Raw genomic sequence first — 19,530 nt, 5'->3', positions numbered from 1 at the left:
TCAAAACTATTTAGAATCAGAACGTTTCATTTAGTTTTATGGTAATAAAAATGATTGCACTGCAAGCAAACAGTAAAATATGACAAAAGTTATACTATCCTGGAACGACTGGCAGACTTATTTGCAGGCATACCAAAAGTACCGCCTCATGACAGTATTCCAACGGCTGTCGCTTTCTTTTTCCTACGACAGCCTTGAGATTGAGCTATAAGCGACAGCCCACAGTGAGGCTGTTATACGACATGCAACGTTGCCGTATTGTGCAGTACACGACAGCTCGTTCTTAGTCATGTATTTTGTTCGTTCGGCTATGACAGCCTCGGATGGTCATTCGTAACGTTCCTCGTACATACAACAAGCAGTCCGTCAAACTGCCGATTTGTTGCTGCTGTCTTTGAAATTTTGTTTGTATGTCGTAAGACTGCTACTACACTACCAGTGTGGCGCCGGAGCTCGTTCGGTTGCTATCACGTTCGTGCTGCGCATTGCAGAATTTTTATCCGATATTTTTTTTAAAAACACACGGTCTCCGGCGAAAAATATAGCCTACCCGTCACCAACCTGACTTCTACCAAACCCCAACCCGATGTTGGCCCGACATTGACCCGACATAAACACATAATTGACCCGGCATCGACCCGACATTTGGCCGACGTCGACCGTAAATTGACCTTACATTGATCCGACATCGGGCCGACATATCTGTTCGGGATCATTCTTCTGGGTTTCTTCCATACTCTACTGCCGTATATCAATTGTATATAATGTCTCGTGACAGCCTTTTCGTGACAGCCACTTGGGTAAGCTGAGGGATGTCGTCGGTTTGTGAAGGCTGTTATGACGACAGAAACATTGAGATGGTCATAAAGAAATGTATAAATACAGCCCATTCGGTTCACTACGTTCCAAGCACGATGATTTTAGCAAAGCGGGTATTGGCGTCTTGCAGTGAAACTTTTCCAAGCTTTCGCCACCTACATTTCGAAGTGAGAACTACTAGAAGGAGGATAGTTTCCAAATTCTCCAAGTAAAACAGACGATTTTGGGGGCAAATCGGTACATAAATAAAAAACTAATAATTTCCGGTGGAAACTTTTGCTTGAATCGTGTAAGAAAACGTGTTTGCAAACTAACTGTTATTATTTCGGTATGGATCGGAGATGTTTTCATGGAAAATTAGGCACAACAAGTTTACACCCACAGGTAGAGGTTACCTCCTGTGCATCTGCATTTTTCGGAAAATGGTGAATTTGTGCGATTTCCACTAGGATGAAAGTGGAAATTAAATGAATTTACTTAGGAAAGATTGTATCATGCTGGTGATAATGTAGAAATGGTTGTATAGGACGCCAATTTTCAATAAATGTTCATTTTGGCCTTTTTTAGGTAAACATATTGATACTCACAATTTTCGACGGAAAACGCAATGGAACTTGATTTACTCAACAAGCATCATACTATAAAATGGTGCTCGATGGTTTATAAAGTGTTAACAAGATGACAAATCATCTTTATTTTGAGTAATTTAGCAATTTACTTCTGTTTACATCATACGTACGATGCAGCATTGATGGAGCCGTGAAATGAAATGAATATATCTTATGAAAGTTCATCTGGAAAAGTCAAAGATGCACATCAGTCTGATCGTAAAAACATTTTCTTCTTCAATTCGAATGTTATATTGGAAGGATTTCACGCAGGCTTGATGAAAATTATGATTTAATGCAAATTTTCACGAATTTTATATGCAGTCTGTCAACATTATCATCATCATGCAGTGGTGACATCTGCGTCGAGCTTTTACGGCAATCTTCCAATAGATGCGACTGTTCTAATACAGCTTTCATTCGTTGGTGCGTGCGCTGTTGCCAATACACTTCGAATTCAGATCTGAACGTACGGTAGCAAGCGGTAGTAAAGCACACAAAGCAACAGTCAATTCAGGTATAAACCAACTGTCGCGAGGAGGCTGTACTTTTTGGAAGCCTGCTTATTTGTACGGCTTATGGATTCTCAGCCGAAAGGTAACGCAACGCTTTATTCAGTTCCGGTCGAACGTACAAATTTTTACAACAGCATTGCGGCACTCTATCAAAGTCATTTGAAGCCGCTCGAAGAAACATGGTTGCCAGTGACATTGCCAAAAGATCCCTCAAAAAACGTGCTGCTATTTTGACAGAAATTTTCTTTGCGCGTCTCTATCAACGTCTCTGGGTTTCACCAGATAGAAGTTCACTATGGTGACGTATAGAAGACTGCGTTTTTCGTTGAACATGGGCCTTATGAATATTTATCTTCGCATGCCCTTCGGATTAAAAAACGCACCGGCAACCTTTCAACGTGTCATGGACAACCTGTTGAGGGAGTTGTTCGGCAAATGTTATGTGTTATGTGTTATGTGTCTATATGGACGATATTGTCTTTTCTACATCCCTGCAAAAGCACACTGAAAATCTAGAAAACAAATCCTCAAAGCTCTCGAAGGGTTTACCTAAAGATTCAACTCGATCAAGTCACCTTAATGTAAGTAATAGAATAATATTAGCTGCAGGTAGGCTCGGTAGCTCAGTGGTTACCGTTTCTGCTTACTGAGCGGAAGGTCCGGGAGTTCAATCCCAGGCCCTTCCCCTTCCTTGCAATTTTTCACTTTGCCTTATTCTATACCCACTAGATTTTAATGAAAACAAATTCTTCTTTAACACCGATCGCATCACTTACCACAGTGTGGGGTCCTGATCTAAAAATAGAAATCGGATGAGTGCGCGCGTGTGTGTGTGTGTGTGCGTGTGTGTGTGTGTGTGTGTGTGTGTGTGTGGTGTGTGTGTGTGTGTGTGTGTGTGTGTGTGTGTGTGTGTGTGTGTGTGTGTGTGTGTGTGTGTGTGTGTGTATGTGTGTGTGTGTGTGTGTGTGTGTGTGTGTGTGTGGTATGTGTGTGTGTGTGTGTGTGTGTGTCTGTGTGTATGTGTGTGTATGTGTGTGTATGTGTGTGTATGTGTGTGTGTGTGTGTGTGTGTGTGTGTATGTGTGTGTGTGTGTGTGTGTGTGTGTGTGTGTATGTGTGTGTGTGTGTGTGTGTGTGTGTGTGTGTGTGTGTGTGTGTGTGTGTGTGTATGTGTGTGTGTGTGTGTGTGTTTTTTTTTTTTTTTTTTTTTTTTTTGGCAAGGAGGAAACCTTCAAAAAGGCCATCGTGCCACCGCTTGACGACTGGGCGCACAGTCGCGGTGACACGGTGTGTGGGATTCTTACCGCACTAAAACCTCCTTAGACGCCTTGCCCTTTTCCCCCGGAACCACTTGTCGTATTACTTCGGAGGGGGCCGTGCATTACGCACCTCACTTTACCTCAGCTAATTGGCGCTTCCAGTTCGCTGATCGTCTCTCCAATTTGTGAGCCATTTATCTCCCAGCGTCACGTTCTACTCGGTTATCCCTGGTGGTGGATACAGCCTACTCTGACGGAGAGTTCTCCCGGCTTCGGCTTTCAGTTCGCACTTGTGTGAGCACATTACTACTTTCTAGTTGGTCTTCCCGCCATTTTCGCTGCAGCGCTGACATGATCTGCGTTACTGCTCTGCTGACGGCGTTAAAGGTGCCCTCCTCTCGACACATTTCTTCGACGATATTCTCCGTGCTAAGGGCGAGCATATCCTCTCGCACATCATCAAATCTAGGACATTCGAAGACCACTGCTCTGGTGATTCTTCCACATTCCCACACTCCGGACAGAAGGGTGACGTTGTGTGTCCGAACCGATGCAGGTACTTCCTGAAGCAGCCATGACCAGACAGGAACTGCGTCAAGTGGAAGTTGACTTCTCCATGCTTCCTGTTCACCCAGGTCGAAAGAGTCGGTATTAGCCTGTGTGTCCATCTACCGTTCTCTGCTGCATCCCACTCCTGCTGCCACTTAGCCATCGACTCCGTTCTCACCATTTTTCGTACTCCTCTGGTTTCTCTCGTCATATAGCACTCGTAGTCCTCCGCCAAGGTGATGCCGATTGGGATCATACCGGCGATAACGCATACTGCGTCCATCGAAATGGTTCTGTACGCACTCACGACTCGCATGGCCATGAGCCGGAACGTACTGCTCAATTTCCTTTGGTTCTGCTTCGTTTTCAGCGCTTCAATCCAGGCTGGACCTCCGTACCTTAGTATTGATGAGGACACACTAGCCAGAAGACGTCTCTTGCTGCTGCTTGGACCAGAATTGTTCGGCATGATTCTGGCTATTGCGTTGATAACCTTCGTCGCCTTCTCGCAAGCATATTCGATGTGGCTATTAAAGTTTAGCCGGTCGTCGATCATCACTCCCAGATACTTTAGCATGCGCTTCGAAGCAATGGTGTGCTCTCCAACGGTAATTTCTGCCCGCTGCATTGCTTTGCAGTTACTGACCAACATCACTTCTGTTTTGTGGTGGGCTATCTGCAGCTTCGCTCCTTGCATCCAGTTACCAATCGTATCTATCGCCTCGGCCGCCAACATTTCTACTTCTTCCAGCGTCTCACCGGTTACCGTCAAGACGACATCGTCCGCAAAGCCAACGATCTCAACTCCTTTGGGCAGCTTGAGCGTCAGCACGCCATTGTACATTCCGTTCCACAGCGTGGGACCTAGAATGGAGCCTTGGGGAACCCCCGCCGTGATTCTAAGCGATTTCTGCCCCGTGTCTGTCACGTAGACCAGGACCCGGTTCTGGAAGTAACTACTTAGAATCCTGCAGAGGTAGTCTGGAACCCTCATTCTATGGAGCGCCTTGGCGATGGCCTCCCAGCTGGCGCTATTGAATGCATTCTTCACATCGATCGTAATCACGGCGCAGTATCGATTTCCTCTCCGCTTCTGTTTGGAAGCTTTCTCGGCTCTGTCAATCACTGTCCGAATTGCATCCACCGTCGATCTTCCTTTCCGGAATCCAAACTGTCTCTCCTACAATCCGTGTTCACTCTCCGTGCATTTCGTCAGCCTGTTGAGGATGATCCTCTCCAATAGCTTTCCTACAGTATCCAGCAAGCATATTGGCCTATACGATGCAGGATCCCCCGGCGGTTTTCCGGGCTTCGGCAACAGCACAAGCTTTTGTACCTTCCACCTATCAGGGAACTGACCCTCGTCAGTGTGTGTGTGTGTATGTGTGTGTATGTGTGTGTGTGTGTGTGTGTGTGTGTGTGTGTGTGTGTGTGTGTGTGTGTGTGTGTGTGTGTGTGTGTGTGTGTGTATGTGTGTGTGTGTGTGTGTGTGTGTTTTTTTTTTTTTTTTTTTTTTGGCAAGGAGGAAACCTTCAAAAAGGCCATCGTGACACCGCTTGACGACTGGGCGCACAGTCGCGGTGACACGGTGTGTGGGATTCTTACCGCACTAAAACCTCCTTAGACGCCTTGCCCTTTTCCCCCGGAACCACTTGTCGTATTACTTCGGAGGGGGCCGTGCATTACGCACCTCACTTTACCTCAGCTAATTGGCGCTTCCAGTTCGCTGATCGTCTCTCCAATTTGTGAGCCATTTATCTCCCAGCGTCACGTTCTACTCGGTTATCCCTGGTGGTGGATACAGCCTACTCTGACGGAGAGTTCTCCCGGCTTCGGCTTTCAGTTCGCACTTGTGTGAGCACATTACTACTTTCTAGTTGGTCTTCCCGCCATTTTCGCTGCAGCGCTGACATGATCTGCGTTACTGCTCTGCTGACGGCGTTAAAGGTGCCCTCCTCTCGACACATTTCTTCGACGACATTCTCCGTGCTAAGGGCGAGCATATCCTCTCGCACATCATCAAATCTAGGACATTCGAAGACCACGTGCTCTGGTGATTCTTCCACATTCCCACACTCCGGACAGAAGGGTGACGTTGTGTGTCCGAACCGATGCAGGTACTTCCTGAAGCAGCCATGACCAGACAGGAACTGCGTCAAGTGGAAGTTGACTTCTCCATGCTTCCTGTTCACCCAGGTCGAAAGAGTCGGTATTAGCCTGTGTGTCCATCTACCGTTCTCTGCTGCATCCCACTCCTGCTGCCACTTAGCCATCGACTCCGTTCTCACCATTTTTCGTACTCCTCTGGTTTCTCTCGTCATATAGCACTCGTAGTCCTCCGCCAAGGTGATGCCGATTGGGATCATACCGGCGATAACGCATACTGCCTCCATCGAAATGGTTCTGTACGCACTCACGACTCGCATGGCCATGAGCCGGAACGTAGTGCTCAATTTCCTTTGGTTCTGCTTCGTTTTCAGCGCTTCAATCCAGGCTGGACCTCCGTACCTTAGTATTGATGAGGAAACACTAGCCAGAAGACGTCTCTTGCTGCTGCTTGGACCAGAATTGTTCGGCATGATTCTGGCTATTGCGTTGATGACCTTCGTCGCCTTCTCGCAAGCATATTCGATGTGGCTATTAAAGTTTAGCCGGTCGTCGATCATCACTCCCAGATACTTAAGCATGCGCTTCGAAGCAATGGTGTGCTCTCTAACGGTAATCTCTGCCCGCTGCACTGCTTTGCAGTTACTGACCAACATCACTTCTGTTTTGTGGTGGGCTATCTGCAGCTTCGCTCCTTGCATCCAGTTACCAATCGTATCTATCGCCTCAGCCGCCAACATTTCCACTTCTTCCAGCGTCTCACCGGTTACCGTCAAGACGACATCGTCCGCAAAGCCAACGATCTCAACTCCTTTGGGCAGCTTGAGCGTCAGCACGCTATTGTACATTCCGTTCCACAGCGTAGGACCTAGAATGGAGCCTTGGGGAACCCCCGCCGTGATTCTAAGCGATTTCTGCCCCGTGTCTGTCACGTAGACAAGGACCCGGTTCTGGAAATAACTACTTAGTGTGTGTGTGTGTGTGTGTGTGTGTGTGTGTATGTGTGTGTGTGTGTGTGTGTGTGTGTGTGTGTGTGTGTGTGTGTGTGTGTGTGTGTGTGTGTGTGTGTGTGTGTGTGTGTGTGTGTGTGTGTGTGTGTGTGTGTGTGCATGTGTGTGTGTGTGTGTGTGTGTGTGTGTGTGTGTGTGTGTGTGTGTGTGTGTGTGTGTGTGTGTGTGTGTGTGTGTGTGTGTGTGTGTGTGTGTGTGTGTGTGTGTGTGTGTGTGTGTGTGTGTGTGTGTGTGTGTGTGTGTGTGTGTGTGTGTGTGTGTGTATATTATAATCGCTCTACCATAAAACGATCCCTGCGTGTGCGTGCAACCTTTCCCCACATCCAACATCCCAGTGATTTCTCGTGGAAGCGCAGAGGATTTCTCGGTTTCCTTCACAGCGAGTACCACGTCAACACACATTCCTTCCCATTTCCTAGTTGACCTGCATTCGGACACGGCCGGCGCTGGTATTGCTAAATATTAGATCTCCAGTTCTTACACATTGAGGATGAATGTTAGTCCCAAACATCATCTGTTGGTTCTCTGTGTAATTGCAGCTGATCTGGTAATAACAGAGCAGCAACCGTGGGCGGTCTCTGATTTTTTTTTAATAGAATAATATTAGCTGCATTTGTTTGAATAAAATATATTCATTTTCATTTTCAAGGGGGCCAAGTCTCCAGTAAAACATCACTGTCCATACAGCACAAGGGTAGAAGTAAAGATTTGGCACCACAGAATAATAATCACAGGGATCAATTGAATCCTGCTTAAGATGCCGGATAGGGAGGAATAGTGTAGCAAGTAGGGGATAGTCGCAGTAACAGTAGTATTAGTAAAAGTTGGAAAGTAAACGTACAGAGGACCATGTTTTGCAATACCTGTAAATCTTGTTTTATGATTTCATAATTTTTAAACCCTTATATCCCAAAATTTAGGAAAATTGCTTATAAGATCAAACAGCATCATAATAACTCGGAGCGGTTCAATTAAATATCCTACTACACAAAAATAAGATTTAATACCATTAGATTGGTCTCACCCGATATTCTTGCAATACTTGACGTTTTGAATGAAACATTGCCATTTCCAGACTTCGTGTTGTTAGTTTACTTGAAGGTCTTGTGCTTAATTCTTGATTTGTCTTGAAGTGACTCTATAAATAGATTATAAAAACCAAAACAACGCTTCCCCCCCACAAGCTGTAGACCGAGTGCAGAATCTTTGTGATGATACTTTACAAACGTGCATACCCATAGAAATAAATTCAATTCAATAAAGGATTCGATAAAAAAAACATGATTTCTACTGTGACTAAATCCAGCATTCCTACTAAAATATCAAATTGTACTGTACTTAATCATTTATTACTAGTACAGAGCAATAAACAATGTACGGTAATGATTAATCTGTTAATATGTTTTTATAAGCGGGTTCAAATGCACTTTTGGTAAGCATCAACACTGATCTGGCAACACTAGTGTGCATCTTTCCAATGTGGTAAAGATCCAGATTAGCCCTGGGACCTGGCAGCCTAATTAAACTACCTCAAGGTTTTGCCAATGCCCAGGGGTTTAAATAAATACAATAAATATAAATTAAATATATTGAATATATATTGAATCAAACAAATTCAAATATCTCAAATATCCTCTAAGATATTTGGAGGAATTAAAGTCTACTTGATGTACATTTTGAATAATTGATGACATTTTGCGTTCACTTGCGCATTTTTTAGAAAATTCATTCAGAAAATCATCTTTTTTTTTTTTAATTTCATGTGATATATATTTTTCAGTACTCTAAAAATATTAACATTGATCTGGACAAGATTTGGTTGATCAGCACCAATCGAGGAAAAATTATGAAAGTATTCTTTTAAACGATTTTTCAAAATATAATACTGAAAACGTGAAATTCAGGCAAATTTTATAAATCTTCGTATAGCTCAGTTGTTTTAAGATGTACTTCGGCAACTTTTCATTAAAGTCTACATTCTACAACTTTGCCGAAGACAGCAAACCTCTAGCTAGCAAAATAAAATCGTTTGTATCGCTGTGTCATCTTTGCGGCCAAAACTGGAACTATTTTTATCCACCAAATTGTAATAAAAATTAATCCAAGAAACTTCAATGAAGACGTCAACTCAATTGGATGCAATCCCAGAGAACGCTCTTATTTTTTCCTGAGCATGAGCATGATTGACCGCCCACGGTTGTTTCTCTGTTATTGCCAGATCAACTGTAATTACATATAGAACCAATAGACTATGCTTGGGACTAGAATTCATCATCAATGTGTAAAAACTGGTGATCTCAAACTAGGCAATACCAGCGCCGGCCGCGAAAGGATTGGGAAGGAATGTGTTGAAGAGATATTCCGCGTTAATGGAAGCCGAGGAGTCCTATGCACTTCCACGAGTAATCACTGTGATGTTGGGTAAGAGGGTTGGGTTTGCAGCAGGATTCGTTTCGGTAAACGATAAGCTGAATTGATATCCTAACGATCATATAACGCGAAGAAGCTTAGGATTGAACCCACGGTCTTTTGCTCAGTAAGCAAAAACGTTTGCCACTAGGCAAACGAGCTCCTTTTTAATCACCGAGTTGCTGATATTACCATGTGGTCATATTAACAAATAAAACGATTGAAGGATTTTGATTGTGGATGGGCCTGAGATTAGACTTATGTTCTGCTCAGTAAGCAAAAACGGTCGCTCTAAGTCCACTGAGCCAGTCATATCACATCATACCGTTACTCGAGTTGTTGTAACCATTTTTAATCCGGCACCGACGACGACGACAAGTTTCACAAAATCTCTTTAATATGAAAGGATCTGGGACCGCGTTTTTCAGCTCAGTAAACAAGCCACTGCAACTGACGATCTTTCAAATCCGAAAACTAAACGCCTCGCTAAAAGCTACAAAAAAGTACTTAGGCCTTCATTAAGTTCCACTTTCACGCGACGTTCAATGTATCAATTTGCTCTTAACGCATTGTTCAGGCTATCATAACAAGCTATGACCGACGTGTCGATTGTTTAAGCCCTTGTTAAGCAAGCTATTCAAATGAAATTACGTTCTCGATAGCAGTCAATAATGTATCCCAAACTGCGTGCGCCCTATTTTTCTAAACATTCCGAAGCATTCCGCTCAAGATCAACCAGTTACGACAGAAGCACACCATTCGAACCACGATCCAAAGCCCACCATGATCGAAACATTCAATCTATTCGAAAACGAAGCAATACATAAGATTATTTGAAATCTTACGTATTGCTTAACGGCAATCAGTGATGGAAAAGTTCGCGAAAACTCACTATGACTCGCGAACTTTTCCCATGGTGAACTTCGTGAAATATCGCGAACTTTTCCAACACTGACGGCAATATACATAGGTATTTTTGGTTATTTATTTTATTACAATGAAAAAATGTCACAATTGAAAAGTACACTTTTTGTTATTTCTCTCAATGTGTGATAATGTGATTTAGATTGTTTCTTGCTTCGTCTATATAAGAGTGAATTGCAGCAAAACCTGCTAGTCTCACACCTGACGTCAGTACCAGAAAAATAGAGCAGAATATGTGATACTTTCTGGTCAAATTCATGGTCTAGATGTAGGCATACACTGCCGCTCATGGCAAGTCCGTCCCATAGCACAAATCAGCAAGCCGAGCTAAACACGTTTGCATCGTACCATTGCTTCTTGTGATAACAACTCTATAGAACAAATTTGTTGAGTTCATGCAGTATTATGAAAATATGAGTTGATAACTACAATTTGCATTTCAGTACAGCATGATATTAAGCCCTTCCACATTCGGCAAGGGTTCAACAGTGACCAACGAGAGGGTTAAATCCATAGGACAACAATAGAGCCATTCCCCCTCCACTGTGCAAAATAAAAATGCTATTTTGAGTAGAATTTTTTAAACATCATTTCCGGAATTTCTAATGTTCATATTATTTTTTAGGACCTTCAAGAAGATTCATCAGAGAAATAAAGTGCAAATCGATCATTTCCTTGGGCACCATACCTTCCCCCAACAGACTAATCCGGCTGTCATCACCTAGGAGAAAAAAAAATGCTTCAACTAACTGTTCGTAACACTATGCAGCGCCATAATATGTAGTGAATACCTAAACTTATGAGCAGATCTATATAACCATTGAGATCATGTCACCAAATTAACTTTATGCATACTCATTAGTCTCAACTCGTTGTAAGTCTTACGAAAACAAAAAGCTGGCCACAGCACTTACCTGCTCAGCAGTTCCCGAGGCATATGGCCAGTCTCTCCCAGTGTACGCAGCGTTACTCTGCCGTCGTCCATGATCGAGATCCATGTAAGCGAAGCATGGCCAAGTGAAATCCTAAGCCAAGCCTCCGGAGGAAGCTGTAGTGCCCGACAAACGAAGTACCGAATCACATTGGCGTGGCACACAATCAAGGTGTAACTGTCCTGTTTTTGATCCGGTTCAGCACGGTGGAAATACTTTCTGAAAGCGGCTTCAATGCGAGCTCCATCTTCGAAGAACTGCTGCGAAAGGGAAAGTTTATTATTATTATTTCTAGCAATCCGCAGAATCAATGCACTCACCGAAATTTCCGGTCGCCAATGACCGACTGGTGGTTCCGGCGGAATTGGAGCTCCCTCCTCCAGCAGGGCATCGTCGTACAACTTCAGCTCTGGCAGTGAAATTGACATTATTTTTGCCGTCTCCTGAGCACGGGTCATTGTTGAACGGACAATTTTGTCAAAGTTTATGTCCAGCTCCTTGAGGCGCTCTCCACTGATGGCGGCCTGCTTTTGACCTTTTTCAGTCAGATACCGCTCGAGGTCGGATCGACCGTCCATATTATACTGACCGTGCCGAACCAATATCAAGTGCCGCACTACCCTGGACCTCTTCTTGTCCAGCTTTTCATTGTAACGATTTTGCACAGTGGGATCCGACGAGTCAGCCAGCGGTTGGACCAAACTCTTCGGATCGCGGCTAAATTAAAATATTCAAACATAAATTTATTGTGCCGAGCAACGATTTTCAAATACTTACTGATCCCAGTTGAAATCCCACTTAGCACACGACGAGGGCTCAAAACTGGTGGTCCAAGAGTTCAACACTTTCCGTTCATCCAAGGTCTTTTGAGCAAACCAAAAACTAGCAGCTCCGCCAGCGGCAGCTACTGCCACTGATGCCACTTTCTGCATTCGCATCCAAGAACCCATATTGTGTAAGTACGATTGTCAACTATTACTTTAATTATTAACGTGAACTAGCAATATTAAATGCAAATGCTGGAAGTTATGTAGTTACCAAGCCGGCTTTCCTTGGGAGAAAATAATCGACCAATTATTTTGATGATTTTTGACATTTTTTATGCTCGTAGCGTGTTGGTAAAACCATCAAAATTGAATACATCGCCAAACTAATCCCAGGTGACTATCGAAAGCTCGAATAGACTTTCGATCTCTGCACTGTAACTGTTAAGTTCTCATTAATGGGTGGAAAAGTGCCCATGTCGAAGTAAAGTGGTTAAACTCATTAAATGGGTAAAACCTGGTAAAACGTATTTTCTAATTAAGCCTGGTACGCAGCTGAAAAGTAATGACGTTTTTACGTGCTACGGGATAGGACACGGAATGCTAAAGAAATTTCTTTTCCTTAGCATTTCTTGACCCAGTACGCAGTTCAAAAGAAATCGGTAAAGGAAAGATCGATTACATTAGTATCGTGATCGACATGAAGGTGGCGCATTCTGAATGTAATTTCATTTTGCTTGCGGAATAATGGTCTGACCAATTATTCCGTTAGGTAAGTTTAACGTTTGTTGTAAAAATGATGTTTTGGATGCATTATAACAACATAAAAACTGATAATTGTTGATTTTAAAATTAGACGACACCTACCTATGAACTCAAAATTTAGCAAAAGACACCTCCCTATAGCTGTCAAATTTACTTTTGGGAATATTCCTCAAAAATTACTTTTCCGTTTTCTTTTCAGCTGCGTACCAGGCTTTAAAGGGTAAAGAACATGTACGTCAAATCATTTGCCCAGGGGGAACGACACTTCAGGATTATGCCATTTTTACTCAAACCTCTCATAATAATTCCAAAAATGAATGGAGAAAACAACTCAAGAGCAAATTTTCATTACGTCGAAAGTAACAAAGGTAAACAAAGTGGAGTTATCAGTGTCAATCGATGCTCCTGCTATTACACTATATACTGTCCGAAAATAGGATCACATCCCATTTTTAAATTTATTTACGAGTCAACTTGCTTTTTGACGTAATCCCCTTCCGATCAAAATATTTTTCGATACTTAAGTCACCCGATTTCTATGAAGATGCCGTTTGTCTTAAATAATAGCGCAGAGAAACCTGTGAAAAGTGAACGTTCGTCATTTCGCTTTCTCATTATTAAGGTGAATAAATCAAACCTAGGGGTATCCCACTCTAAACTTTGTATTTACTGCGTTGTACACAGAAACTCTGATATCTAAGACACTTAATAATACTTAAAAATACTGTGATTATTTTGAACATTCTCATTTTCTGAAAACTTTTATACTTAGTTCATTTCTCATTTTTTATACCTTATATTCCATAGTACCCGTACACGAAACGAAAATCAATTATTTAATTCATGTGTTTCACTTATACATTTTTGCCAAAGCATCAGCCTTATACATTCCATAAGACAAACCACATATAGGTCCTATTAGAATGCATAAAAGGTATGTGTGACCGCATATACATTTCATTTGACACATGATCTTTATTAACTTTTTGCAAGGCGTCTGCTTATTAGTTGACTTATACATTTTATGAATAATCAGCAATGGAAATTTGCCAAAAGGTATAAGGAGATTTCTATCCGTGTAGGGAATGTTTCGTCAATTATGGCTACGATTTTGGAAACGATTTGAGTGGTTCGATGATTTTTTATCTTGTTTGTTCTTTTAAATATTTCACTAACCGTGATCCAAGTTACTGGAATAAGTCACGGGATCATTCCACCTATTGCTCGTTCAATTTGAATTCGATTGTTGTCTTATTTTCAGTCAGATATTGATCGTGCATCGATAGCCGAAATTATTTATGCTGATCGAAGCTGAGCCATATATTTGAAGGACTTTCACATAATCTACATTCAGACAGCATTTCGTAGTGTCATACCTTCAAGTCGAACATGTTTATCAAGAAGTTGACAAAAACATCCTCGAATTCGGAATTTGCAACGCTCTATTATCATAGAGGTAACTCTAAGACAAGCAGGTCCCAAAAAAACGTGCTCAACTTTTTGGCTCACCTCTGGTACTATCTTCGGTCCCAAGCTTGTCGAATCACCCCTCGAAACATAGGAAAAACCAATAACCCCTCATTTTATCTGTCAAACTTTCATAGCGAATCAAAACAAACATTGCGTAGTACTAGAATTTCGACTAGAATAGGGTACGTTAATCGTTTGCTTGGGACCAATAGGCTACTAAAGTGGTGAGCCAATTTAAAATCGTTGGTTTCGTATTGATTGTTGCTATTATGTTCTATTTTATTTTATTTTATTATGGTATTATATTCCCAACAAACAATTGCCTATTGAAGAAACGACTTCTTGACGATTTTATTCCACTTCATGCTTAATAATACTTGTACTATTTTTAATAATAACTTCTGTTCAGGCTTTATTAAGACAAATCTGGAGAATTTATTCAACCACAACATCGTAATATTTGGTTTTGAGTAAGGTATGTCGAGAAACTTTTATTCGACTTACAAGAGTTGTAACAGAGCTTATTCGACCAAATTTTTGATTTTGATTTTTGATGCATTTATTAGACATCATTACTTCCTTAAACAGCGATGGTATAAAGGTGTATATAGAAGCTTGATTCTCATGGTTCTCATGCGAAATAATGTTTAATTAGACACTATTATACATTTATAAAACAATTATTCAACTACGCGTTAATTAATATGAGAATAAGAACGGGACAGAGCAGGGTTGTTCTCGTTAGTGATTGTTGTGTCATTATTTCTGTCGAAGCACGCACCCTCCACACATAGATCATAGAAAATTTATTACATACATACATACACACATGTCGTTAAATGGAATTCGAACCATGACCTTCCGATCACCAGCCGCTTGCCTTGCCATCTAAGCTATCCTAGAATACATCATATGGGCAGCTAAATAAGTAATAAAAGCTTGATACCAACGTTACCTCTCCATCTCTCTAATTTCGATGGAAATTATGCTATTCTTTTCGATAGATCTATGAATTGGATGTCGTGACTGATACGATCTATGATTCCTATTTAAATTAATCTTTTAAATTTGTTGAACCTCTTAACGGAATCCCTTTATGAAGAGCTTTGAGTGTGTTGGCTAGTGTGTTGGTTTATAACCTTTAAATTCCGTTATAATTGCTTATCTGCCAAGTACTCAGTGGTGTTGAGTACTTAGACCAATGGGATTGAACCCAGGCCTGCTGAGGTGAGAGGTAATCTTACCACTATACCACCGGAGCCGCTACTGATTTTTTTGATGGCATTTCTTTCTTCTTTTTTTTTAATTAAATATCATTAAAAAATATTATTGTATTCGAGCAATCTTTATTTTATCATTGACACAAATAAGAAAATTCCGAAGTTAATAAATAACCATGCGCACCCCAAGGGGTAAGTCACTCAGCACATTATGCCAAAATTAGATTCGGCACTGCTTGGGCACATTCATCGGCAGACCTTCGGCACAATCTCGTAGGCATTGGATTGTTGCAAATAAAATGGGGGCACTGCTGGACAACTGTCATTGAAGTTCACAACATTAGGTGCTGTTTGACTGTATGTTCAGGAATATCCTTTAGTTGAATTTACCAAAGGAACTCAGACCAGTAGTTCACTTATAGATCTAAATACGAAATGTAGGTTCTAGAGTGAGCTCAAGAAGACTTAATTAGACCCCATTAGTACCCTTAATTCAAATAATGCTGCAACTCACACTAAACAAACTACCGAAGTCATATTCATCATCCTCTATAGTCGGTCTCCAACAATGTTCTCCACCGGTTTCGGCCGCTGATAGACCGTTGTTTTTCAAATCACAAAAGGCTAGGCTTCTGGTCTACCTTTGAGGGCATTATAATACCCTATAAAGCCTGGTACGCAGCTGAAAAGAAAATGGAAAAGTAATTTTTGAGGATTTTTCCCAAAAGAAAATTTGACAGCTATAGTCTGCTAAATTTTGAGATTGTAGGGAGATGTGGTCAAATTGTAAAATCAACACTTATTAGTGTTTATGTTGTTTAAATGCATCCAAAACATCAGTTTTGCAATAAACGCCAACATTACCTAACGGAATAATTGATCAGACCATTATTCCGCAAGGAAAGTGAAATTGCATTTAGAATGCGCCACCTTCATGTCGATCACGATACTAATGTAATCGATCTTTCCTTTACCGATTTCTTTTGAACTGCGTACTGGGTCAAGAAATGCTGAGGAAAAGTCATTTCTTTTGCATTCCGTGTCCTATCCCGTAGCACATAAAAACGTCATTACTTTTCAGCTGCGTACCAGGCTTAACACAGGACTTTTATTATCCTATGAACACAAAACACCAACATTTCCCACTCCTGCCACTTCCCGCGTCATCCTCAATCCGATTTATGCTTACGATTTCAAACCAAAACATTCAAGGTGTCAAAAATACCGGGTTGCCGGGATGGGTATTTTACAAACAATCGCAGCTTGCTCCATGAGCGGCAACATCGGCACACCTGCGGCACACATGCGGTACACTGACAAAAAAGATGACGAAAGATTGGTGTGTGGAGTGACCTACCCCTTGGCGCACCCATTATATTTAAGTTCTACAAATGATTACTTTTTGCACATTTTGCTGTAAAAACCGTTCTTGAAAAATGTGTAAAAAGTACACTTCTATTGACGTTTGCTGGGTTTACACATAAATGTGTAAATACAGTTTACACATTTTATGAGTATGCCCCTTTTTTCACGAAATGTGTGAAATTTTACACATTAAAGCCTGGTACGCAGCTGAAAAGTAATGACGTTTTTACGTGCTACGGGATAGGACACGGAATGCAAAAGAAATTACTTTTCCTCAGCATTTCTTGACCCAGTACGCAGTTCAAAAGAAATCGGTAAAGGAAAGATCGATTACATTAGTATCGTGATCGACATGAAGGTGGCGCATTCTGAATGCAATTTCACTTTCCTTGCGGAATAATGGTCTGATCAATTATTCCGTTAGGTAATGTTGGCGTTTATTGCAAAACTGATGTTTTGGATGCATTTAAACAACATAAACACTAATAAGTGTTGATTTTACAATTTGACCACATCTCCCTATAATCTCAAAATTTAGCAGACTATAGCCAAAGATAAATACTAAGATGAAACTGTCGGAAGAAAAACTTTCTATTTTAGTGTCCTCTTTCACGGTCCCTTTCATTCAATGAATACCCCCCGTATTCAAGGTAATTTTGTGGTTTTGCTGACCCCTCGGTAGAGATGAAATTTTGCGCTCATTTTTATCAAAACAATCACACCAAAATCAGAGATGTCCCATTTTTTAATTACTCGATTAACAGCTAATCGATTATTTTGTGTTCGCTGTGCTGTCATTTTTCCTACAATGAGAGTACAGCACATTTTTGAAACGATCGATGATGATCCTCTGGAGAAGTTAATGCTTATATCGGCATGATATAACCGATTACAAATATTTTACTTTTCGGTTCGTTAATCGATTAATCGATTATTCAAATGAAAATCGGCCATCACTAGATGAATGTGAAACGTCATTTCAAATATAAGGACCGTACATAAATAATGATACAATTTGAAAGGGACCGGGGCTAATCACAAATTACGTCCCCCGGTAACTGAAATAAACAAGAGTGTTCACCGGTTGCTATAGCTGTCAAATTTTCTTTTGGGAAAAATCCTCAAAAATTACTTTTCCGTTTTCTTTTCAGCTGCGTACCAGGCTTTAATCCAGTTTTTATGTGCTACCGGATAGGACACGGAATGCAAAAGAAATTACTTTTCCTCAGCATTTCTTGACCCAGTACGCAGTTCAAAAGAAATCGGTAAAGGAAAGATCGATTACATTAGTATCGTGATCGACATGAAGGTGGCGCATTCTGAATGCAATTTCACTTTCCTTGCGGAATAATGGTCTGATCAATTATTTCGTTAGGTAATGTTGGCGTTTATTGCAAAACTGATGTTTTGGATGCATTTAAACAACATAAACACTAATAAGTGTTGATTTTACAATTTGACCACATCTCCCTATAATCTCAAAATTTAGCAGACTATAGCTGTCAAATTTTCTTTTGGGGAAAATCCTCAAAAATTACTTTTCCGTTTTCTTTTCAGCTGCGTACCAGGCTTAATGTGTTTACGCTGGTTACCGTGCACGGAGAAACAAAACAACTCAAAATCGAGATATAAAGTACTTAAAAATAAGTTCTCCTCTATGACTACTGTTTTGGATACAATTATGTGCTTATTGATGAGTAAATTCAACTTAATCTTGAATTATAAACAAAATACTAAAATTTACATTAATTGTACTAACACATTAGTCTTGTGAGGGTTCTTAGTTTTGAGGGCTTTCTATCTCTATTTTGAGTTGTTTCGGTTTCCATGCTTTGAAAGTATGCACAATCAAGTGTTGGGATTGCACTTCGTTTTGGATGAAAAAATTTCATCGCTTCATAAGTTCGTCATTATTTTGTTTGAATGAGTTGTCGTCATTAGTTTTAAACAATTCTAGGCTGCCGAATTGTTCGATGAGGTAAGTTCACGTCATCCAGGTGAACTTTTAGATATTAATTCATGTTTAAAATTATTATAGACATGGTCCAAATTGTGGTTCCGGTGCCTGCTGTCGCTGTCGAATACGAGTCGGAGTGTCAATGTTGGACTTATTAGGAGCGCCAGTTAGTTCTAATGTTGACTGGAACAAGGTGCCATTTGAAAAACTTACCCGTGTCAACTGAGACAGCACCGTGTTAATCTGGGATCCAATCCGTAAATCGAATTCTGCACCTACATAGAACATATCCCGGTAGCTGAACTCATGGGTAACGACTCATAATCTGATGACGTTATCCAGCCGGTATGTATTAAAACAATATTAAAATAAACACATTCTTAATGAATTTGCTTCTGCAAACTTTTTCAGAGTCCTGGGCTTCAAAAAGATCAACAAGACCATGGAAACGATTCATCGCTATTGGGAATTCACCTTCGGGTTGAACTGGAACCGGAAGCAGCAAAATCAGCTGGCTAATTGGACAGCAAGCATATTCCACGCAAGGAATGGTTCTCGGTATGGATTCAATAGATAAAGGACGGTTTATTGTGTTACATTAGATTACATGTATGAGAATGAGATTCAGATTTTATAAGTTGCAATAAAACTATTGATTGATTGGTTAATGCAATCTGAAGATAAATAAGGAAAGAATGTTGTTTTGTCAATATTCACTAACATTAAAAACTCGGTTTTAGGTACTTTTCACCCAACATTCACTCTTTACGAAATAGTTACATTTGACTTAAAATGAAGTCTTATAGTACGTTCAGACTACAGAGTTCCCGCATAAACGCGAACCATCACATGACCTTA

General features: G+C 41.0%; 1 protein-coding gene across 2 annotated transcripts; it reads right to left on the bottom strand.

The window, feature by feature from the left end:
* Positions 1-10,956: 10,956 nt before the first annotated feature.
* On the bottom strand, positions 10,957-12,174 carry Pgam5 (Phosphoglycerate mutase 5). 2 transcript variants are annotated; one of them, XM_065235350.1, is made up of 3 exons: positions 11,909-12,174; positions 11,452-11,848; positions 10,957-11,388 (listed from the first exon to the last, which is right to left on the bottom strand). In XM_065235350.1, exons 1-3 carry the CDS (start codon positions 12,079-12,081, stop codon positions 11,110-11,112), a joined length of 849 nt encoding a protein of 282 aa, XP_065091422.1. In that variant the 5' UTR covers positions 12,082-12,174; the 3' UTR covers positions 10,957-11,109. The 2 variants fall into 2 exon arrangements, with proteins under 2 accessions (XP_065091422.1, XP_065091421.1); XM_065235349.1 differs by having other exon boundaries at positions 10,958-11,391.
* Between the last annotated feature and the right edge of the window lie 7,356 nt (positions 12,175-19,530).

The sequence above is a fragment of the Ochlerotatus camptorhynchus genome, unplaced genomic scaffold, assembly GCF_037179485.1.
Source record: "Ochlerotatus camptorhynchus isolate MF236.1 unplaced genomic scaffold, CSIRO-AGI_Acam_v1.1 ptg000473l, whole genome shotgun sequence".
Classification (NCBI taxonomy): Eukaryota; Metazoa; Arthropoda; class Insecta; order Diptera; family Culicidae; genus Ochlerotatus; species Ochlerotatus camptorhynchus.
This window is presented reverse-complemented; position numbering and strand designations above follow the sequence as displayed.